The sequence below is a fragment of the Primulina eburnea genome, chromosome 1, assembly GCF_022965805.1.
Source record: "Primulina eburnea isolate SZY01 chromosome 1, ASM2296580v1, whole genome shotgun sequence".
In the NCBI taxonomy this organism is placed as follows: Eukaryota; Viridiplantae; Streptophyta; class Magnoliopsida; order Lamiales; family Gesneriaceae; genus Primulina; species Primulina eburnea.
The window spans coordinates 14,640,136-14,650,938 of record NC_133101.1 but is presented as its reverse complement, the minus strand read 5'-3'; the positions used below and the strand labels follow the sequence as shown (position 1 = coordinate 14,650,938).

Sequence of the window (10,803 nt, the reverse complement as noted above, 5' to 3'; positions counted from 1 at the left end):
CCGAGGACCTCTCCACCCCGTTAAATTATGAACGGAGACCAACCAGCTCGTTAAATTATGAACGGGGATCTCATGTATGTGGCAGTGGATACGTCCCTGTCAGCCCAGTACTGTGGTTTGTCTGATCAAGCATTTATTATGTATGGGTCACTTGCTTTGAAACATGCCTCTACGCAAAATGAAGTCATGTATGTTCATGTATGTTCAAGTATGTTCAAGTATGCAAGCATATTCATGAAAGCTTTCACGTTATGGCAAGTTCAAGCTCATTTCAAGTTCAAGTTTCATGTATGTACGCTCTATTTTAAAGTTGCATGTGATTTTATTATGTAGTACTCGTTACTCCCAGTTTATACGTGTTGAGTCTTTAGACTCACTAGACTTGATCGATGCAGGTGAGGATGTCTATGAGGAGACAGGAGGTGGGGACCAAGGAGCAGGCTTGGACTGAGCGGGAGGCTAGACCCGAGGACCGCCCACGTTATTTTAATATTTTTTATGCAAGTTTAAAATACTCTGATTCTATGCTTTGATGCGAGATGTTTTGAGCAAGATTTTCTTTTAGCAAAAATTTTATTGTTGAATGGATGATGTAGTGGCGACCGTATTGATTTCATTTTCGTATTCAAGAAAATTTTTAATTTTTCTTCAATTTTTAAGTAGTAAAAGTACGGTACGTTACAAATCATAATTTAAATTTTCAAAACTAGCTATTATAAATAGATAAATATAAGTTTTCAATAGTTCAACTTTTAGAAATAGCTTCAATATCATCCATTATCACACTTCAAAGAAAGAAAGACATTTATCTTTTATGTTCATCCAACTTGGGTATTTGGTAAGAGTAAATTCACTCGCATCCAAGATTTCTTGCTCGAGGTTTTTAACCTTTTCCAAAAACATTATGAAGATCAATAAATACTTGTGAAGATTGAACGGGATAATGGTCAATTTTTTTTTAGCTTTATAAAATGTGCCACCAATACCAATCATCAAACTTTCATAATATCAATTATATGACATAAAATAAAATAATATGTGTATAATTAAAAATATTATATATTTATAAAATTGGTTCGGTTAGGATTTTTCACCAAAACTTTGAACAAAACCAATTTTTTCGATATGATTAATTTTAAAACCAATATAAATCGATCGACTAAAAACCAAACCAACTATTTGATTTGGCTTTGGTTTCTACTCACCCCTAAATTGGGTAATGCATGAGATTGGCTAATGTTTCAACTTCATTTCTTCAATGCTTGTTGCTTCCTCAATATCCATTGTTTTTGCCCTCTAAGCGAGAAATCCCTAAATCCACATAAAAATAAATATTTTTAATTTTTTTAATAATATAAAATAGAAGATTTTTTTTAGTCTTCTAGTCTAGTCTAGGAAATACAAATATATGTAGGTTATATGGTGTAATTCGATTTGGACTATTCGAGCTGTTTCACAAATTAGGTCGAAGCATCGAATCCTCTTCACTCCAAAATAATAAAACGCCGCTCTGCTTTCTGTTTCAATTCTCTTCAACAATGTCTTCCCGCTTCCAAGCTGCTGTGCTCGTATCAGCGCCTTGTTATCCCAACGCTGTTGCTTGTTCCGAAGAGAATCTGGTGGCGGTCGCTTCTGGTAGCCTCGTTACGATCCTGGTAATTGTTAACTTTTCAAAGTTTGCTGATTTTAGTATTGAATTGCTTTGATGCAATTTTAATGATATGATGTATAGCATTTGAGTCTCAACATTGAAATTGCTCAAGTTCAGAAGTATCCTGGCATTCAATCTGTTCTAGCTGAGTTTTTAGTTGATCAAGAATTTTGGGCTGTCAAGTGATTCTGTTAGTGTGAGGATTATGCAGATGACATTATTAACCATGCACTGACATGAACAAGAATCAATGACCACTGATTCTGAGTCCAGTATTCTGTGATCCACCTGATGGGATCTGATCCCATGACTTAGGAAAGACAACTACTAAATCAATTTATTGCATATAATGTAATAATATTTCTGAATAGCATGCTTATTTTTTAGCCGAAGATTTTTGCATTGTTATTGAATTTTAAACGCCAAATTTATGCTTACATTTTAATCTACCTGATCTTCATAACTGGTCTGGAAGCTGTTTTATGTTGGAGTTCAATACAGGGTCTGATTTGAATTTGAAAGAGAATCTTATAGTAGTTGGTCTATATAATTCATATTACCTTACTTTTTATTTGTTTTTTCAAATTAGGATTTAATTTTATACTGTTTGATTTAGCCTTCGAATCACTGGTATATGCTTGTTGTTCACTTGGTTAGAATCCTGCTAAACCTTCTGGAGCTGGATGTTGAGGTGTAATTTCTGTTCTCCCAAGCAAGCCTTTTTCCATTGGTGTCATAAATGCTGGAGGTACGTAGAATCATATTAAAAAATGAATTTCATAGTTTTGTATGAGCTCATTGTATGTATGTATGTACACAATTTGGATGCCATTTGGATTTCTGGGTTTGTGGTTTTACAGTGCAAATGAAAATTAATTTTGAGTTGGGGTTTCAAGTATTTTATTTTCTCAGGTCACTGTATTTGATTTTGTTTTCATTTTTTCACAGGGATAGATTTTCTCTCTGGGTGCTTGTTGTCAATGCATGTGTCGCGGGATACACGGCCATGTGTTAGGTCAATTTCCTAGTCTCCTGCAGGTTTTGCTAGCAATGCTGGGTACTGATACTATTACCCCTGATCGAAGTTTTTGTTTGAGTATGCAACGCAAGTTGCCTCCCTGAATTAATTCTACATTTTGCTATGAATCGTGCAGTTGTTTGCTCCACTGGGGGACGCGTCAAACTTTACCGCTTTCCCTTCTGTGATTTTTCGGCTGAATGGATTGAGGTATTAAGTATTTTATAAATGAAGCTTTCAGGAAGTAGTGGTGGCAGGACCAGAATTATAGTTCGAGCTTGCTGTCTCTTCACTTTAATAATCTTCCTGAACCAAAAAAAATGGTGAAAATTTTAGCAATGGAATTGTTTCAATTCTTTTGTCTATAGATGCTCTTAATTATGTTCTTACTGTTGGTTCTGTGTTGGCTTTGAGCCCATGAGTAGATTCATATTTGTGCTAATGTGTAAATTTGTTGTGTTAGTACTGGAGGCTTTGTTTATGTTTGGAGAGGCAATACCTAATCAACATTTCTTTCAAAAAGAATTTCATAGCCCTTCAAGTTTGTTGTATTTACGATTTTGTTGCTTATGCATAATAAATGTGATGAATTTGGAATCTAGTATGTTATCTGTGATTCCTAATTTTAATGTTTGTTTTTCACACATTTGCTAAAGTTATAATCTGAAAATTTCTAGGTTATGGACATATCAGAGATGATGTATAATTATCTTTCCAAGATCAATTTCGGAGAGTCTCAAATTATATCTTCAGAAAGTTTAGATGTGACTTGGTTCTATCTTTCAACTTTTTGCTGATTAGCGTTTCTTGCATATCCCCATATACTTTTCTAGATGAAATATCTTGATGACATAACAATTAATGATATGAATTCCAACTATTCTTGGGGTTTTTTCTTTATACATGTGATAGGGAGTCGAGATAATGCAGAATCTGAATGCCCTAATGAGCCACTTGTATCTAGTTTAAGAAAGGAAAGAAAACGAAGGAGACAGAATGAAACTAATGTAATGCACACTGCATTCACTATCTGATTTAGTTTTATCATTTTATTCCATGACATGAACCTCCATACTTACTAAATCAGCTTCAATGCAGCCACATGATCTGCTTTCAATTTGAAAAGTTGTGCATTTGATAAATGCTATTACATTGAATGTGTTGCTATTTTTATTAGGTTGCTGCAAAAAAACTTGACAATGTAAAAGAAAACAATACATGGGAAATTATTCCCATATTTGTTTCTGAAGGGACACCTCTGAAGATCAAAGAATGCAATGTTCAACTAATAACGGCACAACAATATGCTTCTCGCAATGCAATGCTGACACCCCTTCTTGTGGCTTGGTCACCGATTCTGAGGACATCTGAAGATTGGGTTTCTATTCCTCATAACTCCTCGGGCTGCTGCTCTATTCTTGCTACTGGATTGAAATGTGGTCTAATTTCATTCCGGAGAATTGATGCACCAGAGAGTTATTCCATTATTACCCCTGAACTCCCATGTAAAGCATCAAATGGTGGCTTTCTCAAGGCACATGATACATGCATCACATCTATTTGCTGGGCTTTATATGGCTTTGAAATTTCAAAACCTCAACTTCTTTTAGCGACGGGAAGTTCTAATGGGAGGTGAGTAACTAATTAACCTTTTTCTGTTTTCGAAGCCAAAAGTCTAGCACATTTGCTTGACATGGGTTAGAACTACTGAATTATACACACACATACATATAAGGTTTACCTTTTATTTGATTATAACATTTAATTTTGTGACTTTCCTCTTCTTTTTGTTTATAGAGTGAAGATTTGGCAGGTGAATATTAAGGAACTGTAACGATCTGACCCGATTTTTATAAAACAACAGCGGAACTTAAAGATTTAAATAAAAGGAAAGAAGGATTTAAAAATTTTCTTGAAATAAATACATTTCCAATATATACCATCAAAAGTATATACATGATCATCTAAAGGTTGCAACAAAATACAAAATATCAATGTGATCATGTCCAAAATAATTTATTCCTTCCTTCACTTGATACATATGACTTCGCCTTCAATCAACGTCCTGGTTCGTCGCTCTTATCTGCATCACATGAATAACCGAAATGAGTATAAAACTCAGCAAGTGGAACTCTTACATATCAAATATCATACTCTGTAAAACATGACTTTGAAATCATTAAATACCATCCAACTCTTGAAATATAGCATAACATAAGATAATAAAATCATAAAGATGATATTTCTCTTTTCTCTGGTATGGATTGATATCTAAATAGTATCTCTGTCTCTGTACCTATATCCCATCGATATAAATCGATTACTCTGTTGGGATATAAGCCTATGGTCGTTGATCAACTAATTGCATGCAATCTCTGACTATCCATTTATCAATCCAATAAAACATTTGAACTTCTCTTGGACATTAAATCAAACACTTTGAAAACTCTTCTCTTTTGCATTCCCTTATACACAATTGAGGCATATACAAGCCTCTAATATACAACAAAGTGTATATATACATAACATGAATCAATTGAAAGGGAATAGCACATTAAAACTATTGAAACATAATACATATACTATCATGTGAGCACAAGGAATGAATTCCACTTACAACCAATAGCAACCTTGAGTCTAAGCTCTTGGTACAAATCCTTCAACAATAAACCATGAATAGAACCATCAACAACTCAATAATCCAACAACCATACCATAAAACCCATAAAATCAACACAATCACAAAGTACCACACTTTCCCCCAACACCACAAACCAAATTAACTAAACCCACAAGATTACCTTAGCTTCTTGACTCCAAAATAACCTTCTCCTCACTTCAATAATCCAACAAGAGGCTTGAATCAAGAGAACAAAAGAAAGAAATTAAGAACCCTAGGTCTCCCTTTAGATGAAGAACCTCTGATACTGTGGTAGGAATAGGCCACTTCTGTATCACCTCAATTTTCACTGGATCAACAGCTAAAAAATCCTTCGAAACAATATGGCCCAAGAAAGAAATCTGATCCAACCAGAACTCACATTTCTTCAACTTAGCATACAACCTCTTCTCTCTCAACAACTGAAGACCGACTTTGAGGTGCTCTGCATGAAGCTCTCTGGTCTTGGAATAGATCAATATATCGTCGATGAAAACAATGACAAAACTATCCAAATACGGCTTGAACACCCGGTTCATAAGATCCATGAAGACTGAAGGGGCATTAGTCAAACCGAACGACATAACAAGAAATTCGAAATGACCATACCTGGTCCGGAACGCCGTCTTAGGGATATCAGACTCCCTAACTTTCAACTGATAATAGCCAGAACGCAGATCAATCTTCGAAAACACTATAGCCCCATGCAATTGGTCAAAAAGATCGTCTATCCGTGGCAACGGATATTTATTCTTGATCGTCACTCTATTGATTTCTCTATAATCAATGCACAGACGCAAGGACCCGTCTTTCTTTTTAACAAAAAGAACCGGAGCTCCCCAAGGCGAAGAACTCGGCCGAATAAAACCTTTATCCGAAAGATCCTGCAATTGCGTCTTCAACTCTTTCATCTCTGTCGGGGCCATTCTATACGGAGCCTTGGAAATAGGAATCGTACCCGGAACTAAATCAATCACAAACTCTACATCTCTGCCCGACGGTAAACCCGGCACATCATCCTCAAATACATCAGAGAACTCTCTCACAACATCAATATCATCAATATTCAACTTCACAATTCTATCCATATCAACAATCGAAGCAAAAAACCCATCACAACCTCTAAACAACAACTTCTTAGCCTCAAGACATGAAATAAAAGGAAGGACCAGTGAAGTACCTGCACTGGCGAGCATACCTTCCTTATTTCCATCATCTGCAAACTTCACCGTCTTAGCAACACAATCCGTCACTGCACGATAAGTTGATAGTCAATCCATGCCAAGTATAATATCAAACGCAACCATCGGGATAACAATCAAATCGGAATAAACCACTCGTTCATCAATTTGAACAGAACACGCATACACAATAGACGTCGGGCACAACACATCCCCCGAAGGCAATACTACATTAAACTGGAGGGGAAGAACAGAAGGAACTAAGCCCAAAGATCTCAAAAATAATTCAGACATAAAAGAATGAGTAGCACCAGTATCAATCAATGTCGTAGCTACTCTGCCTGAAATTAAAATTGTGCTAGAGATCACAGAAGAATCATGGTTAATACCTTCCTTCGTCATGGTGAAGATGCGACCCTGCACCTTCTCTTTACTCGATCCTCTCGGACAATCCCTGGCTATATGGCCTGCAGTACCACATCGATAGCATGTGTGAGTACCAAATCCGCACTCGCCCCTATGAGGCCTACTGCACTTGGGACACAACCGCTTCTCTGGATCAAATGGAACTGTCGGTGCTTTAGGACTCGGCTCTAACTTGCCTTTCCCTTTGAAATTGCCTTTACCTCTTTGGTTCGAGCCTTGACCTCTTTGAGCAATAGCCTTCTGCCTCGCCTGTCTCTCTCTAGCAATATCTTTTTCATCTTGCTCGGCTAACAATGCTTTAGCCACAATCTCTTTAAATGTCACTGCCTTAGACATATTGATGTCTCTTCTGATTTCTGCTCGAAGTCCTCTAATGAAATGAGCACCCTTATCTTTGTCATTAGAGGCAATATAAGGAGCAAACAGACAGCCCTCTTCAAACTTCAAAATGTACTCATCAACATTCATACCTCCTTGACGCAGCTCTAAAAATTCAGTCACCTTCCGAGCTCGAAGTGCATCTGAGAAATACTTGTCGTAGAAAAGATCCGTGAAATCTTGCCACTTCAATGCCAGAACATTAACACCCACCTTGGTAGCATTCCACCAAATGTGTGCAGCTTTGACTAGCATGAATACTGCACAATCAACTCTGTCTTTGTCTTCATATTTGAGATGATCAAATATCGCCTCAAGTGCTTTAATCAACTCTACTGCCACCAATGGATCAGTGCTTCCTGCAAACTTAGGCGGATCCATCCGCTTAAAAGCAGTAAAGATCCCATCAGTCCCAACTGCTTGAATCACTGGGCCTCTCCCTTGACCTCTACCTTGACCTGTACCTTGCAAACGGAGAAATTGTTGAATCTGCTCACTATGAACCTTAGCTTGCTCTTTCAATAACTTGCCGAACTCGTCGACAACTCTCGATGAGGATCTATCCTCACCCTCTGAAGATTTTCTCTTAGGAGGCATTAAATCCTACAATGTGCTCACACAATACATATCAATCGATAATAATAGATAGATGAAGGAGATGACATACCCGGACAGTTGAAAGTAGACGAAGTCATATGCATTGGTCCGAAGAACGTTGCTCTGATACCACTAAATGTAACGCTCTGACCCGATTTTTATAAAACAACAGCGGAACTTAAATATTTAAATAAAAGGAAAGAAGGATTTAAAATTTTCTTGAAATAAATACATTTTCAATAGATACCATCAAAAGTATATACATGATCATCTAAAGGTTGCAACAAAATACAAAATATCAATGTGATCATGTCCAAAATAATTTCTTCCTTCCTTCACTTGATACATATGACTTCGGCTTCAATCAACGTCCTGGTTCGTCGCTCTTATCTGCATCACATGAATAACTAAAATGAGTATAAAACTCAGCAAGTGGAACTCTTACATATCAAATATCATACTCTGTAAAACATGACTTTGAAATCATTAAATACCATCCAACTCTTGAAATATAGCATAACATAGGATAATAAAATCATAAAGATGGTATTTCTCTTTTCTCTGGTATGGATTGATATCTAAATAGTATCTCTGTCTCTGTACCTATATCCCATCGATATAAATCGATTACTCTGTTGGGATATAAGCCTTTGGTCGTTGATCAACTAATTGCATGCAATCTCTGACAATCCATTTATCAATCCAATAAAACATTTGAACTTCTCTTGGATATTAAATCAAACACTTTGACGACTCTTCTCTTTTGCATTCCCTTATACACAATTGAGGCATATACAAGCCTCTAATATACAACAAAATGTATATATACATAACATGATTCAATTGAAAGGGAATAGCACATTAAAACTATTGAAACACAATACATATACTATCATGTGAGCACAAGGAATGAATTCCACTTACAACCAATAGCAACCTTGAGTCTAAGCTCTTGGTACAAATCCTACAACAATAAACCATGAATAGAACCATCAACAACTCAATAATACAACAACCATACCATAAAACCCATAAAATCAACACAATCACAAAGTACCATACTTTCCCCCAACACCACAAACCAAATTAACTAAACCCACAAGCTTACCTTAGCTTTTGACTCCAAAATAACCTTCTCCTCACTTCAATAATCCAACAAGAGGCTTGAATCAAGAGAACAAAAGAAATAAATTAAGAACCCTAGGTCTCCCTTTAGATGAAGAACCGAGAAGAAGAGGAGAAATGAGAGAAATGAAGCCAACACTTCTATTTAAGCACTAAAAATCTCCAAAACAACGCTTATACTGTTCACTCACCACAGGTGCGCTAGATACTTCACCGCGGGTGCGCTGCATGCACTGGACAGAAACCAAAAATCTGAAAACGTCGACCGCGGATGCGCTACAAATTCCACCGCGGGTGCACTGGCTGACCGCGGGTGCGCTACAAATCAACCGCGGGTGCGGTAGACCTACTGGACCACAAACACAATTCCTGAATAAACGACCGTAGGGGCACTGATAAATTACCGCGGGTGCGGTACACTTTCTGTCCAAACACCGCAGGTGCTGTGCATTTCCTGGCGCGGGTGCACTGTCCCCTGAAGCCAACAAAATACTTTTCATCTACAAATCGAACCGCAACGTCAATTCTCTTCATAATTCGGAAACACTCCCAACAAGAAAGTTTCACCTCTATGCCTTATCTAACCGCTCCAATTGGCCTTATGCCAATCGGCTCAACATACAAATTACCAAGAATAAAATCACAACGACACTACAATAAAACCACACACCAACTATAACCACCAATACTATAAACCATAAATCACAATTCTTAACATCAAAACTATACTTAAACTTAACAAATAGTCCATAAACATGTGAAATCTTAAACTGTTCCGTTCACCAGGCGTGGGATATTACAGGAACTGCTGAAGTCATCTGAAACTGTTCATGCTTCATTTTCTTTGCTGAGGGAGGTCAGTATATCCTGCTAAAAGTCTGCTACTTATCCTTTCAAAATTTAGACCAGCTACTTAGATTCTATCTTATTTTGGAACTTCTGATTGCTCGTGTAATTAGGTTATTACTGTTGATTCAGCACCTGTCTCCATACTTTCATTTACTGCCCCCTGCAAACACCACTAAATTTGTTCCTGGCTATTGGTAAAGGATCCGGATCATTTGAAGTGTGGACCATGAATATGACCAGCCATGAATTTGAAATAATTGGCTGTTATAGTGCGCATGACCACATTGTAAGTTCTCAACACCTTTTTTGGGCATATGGAATGGAATATGATTTATCTTGTAAAATAACAATCAGGTCACTGGTTTAGCTTGGGCTTTTGATGGACTCTACTTGTACAGCTGCAGCAGGTAATAAATATTGAAGGAAGTGTTTTTATTGATATAAATATGAATTTTAGTATTAGGGAGTGTTAGTTCAACAGGCATTAAAATTAAAAAATCCATGTTAATTTGCTTTTGTTTATCAAGTATGCCTCAGCAGAAAGCCTTGAGGTTTAAAGCTTGGTAGCCCCTCCAGATATTTGATCCGTTCACGTATTACAGGACAACTCTATGAAAGCGTGGAATTTAGTTGGGAAAGCACTAAGGGAAATACACATTCCTTCAAATAGTCCTGTTTGAATAGCTCCCCGGATGTATGCATTATTTTTTCATGTTTACTTCTGTTTTAAATTTGCATATTTGTTTCCAATAGACTCTAGATTTTCTCTGCAGGTTCCATATGTATATGATTCTTGCTTTGGTCTGGCAGTATCTCATGGGAGCTTGGCAATTGCTGTGGTATCATATTCCATCCGTCCATTCTCTTATAGTTGGAATGTCCATGAACTTATCTAAATATTCATTGTCCATTCTCTTAT

The 10,803-nt window shown here is 36.8% G+C and overlaps 1 protein-coding gene across 1 annotated transcript in view; it reads left to right on the top strand.

Moving 5' to 3' along the window:
- Nucleotides 1-1,538: 1,538 nt before the first annotated feature.
- The window catches only part of LOC140804757 (uncharacterized), an 11,466-nt gene continuing 2,201 nt past the window's right edge, over nucleotides 1,539-10,803 (top strand). Inside the window, exons 1-7 of the mRNA XM_073160878.1 lie at nucleotides 1,539-1,655; nucleotides 1,733-1,833; nucleotides 2,600-2,661; nucleotides 2,806-2,879; nucleotides 3,847-4,301; nucleotides 9,822-9,891; nucleotides 10,658-10,723. Of these exons, the coding sequence (XP_073016979.1) occupies nucleotides 1,539-1,655; nucleotides 1,733-1,833; nucleotides 2,600-2,661; nucleotides 2,806-2,879; nucleotides 3,847-4,301; nucleotides 9,822-9,891; nucleotides 10,658-10,723 (945 nt within the window). The remainder of the gene's footprint in view (nucleotides 1,656-1,732; nucleotides 1,834-2,599; nucleotides 2,662-2,805; nucleotides 2,880-3,846; nucleotides 4,302-9,821; nucleotides 9,892-10,657; nucleotides 10,724-10,803) is intronic.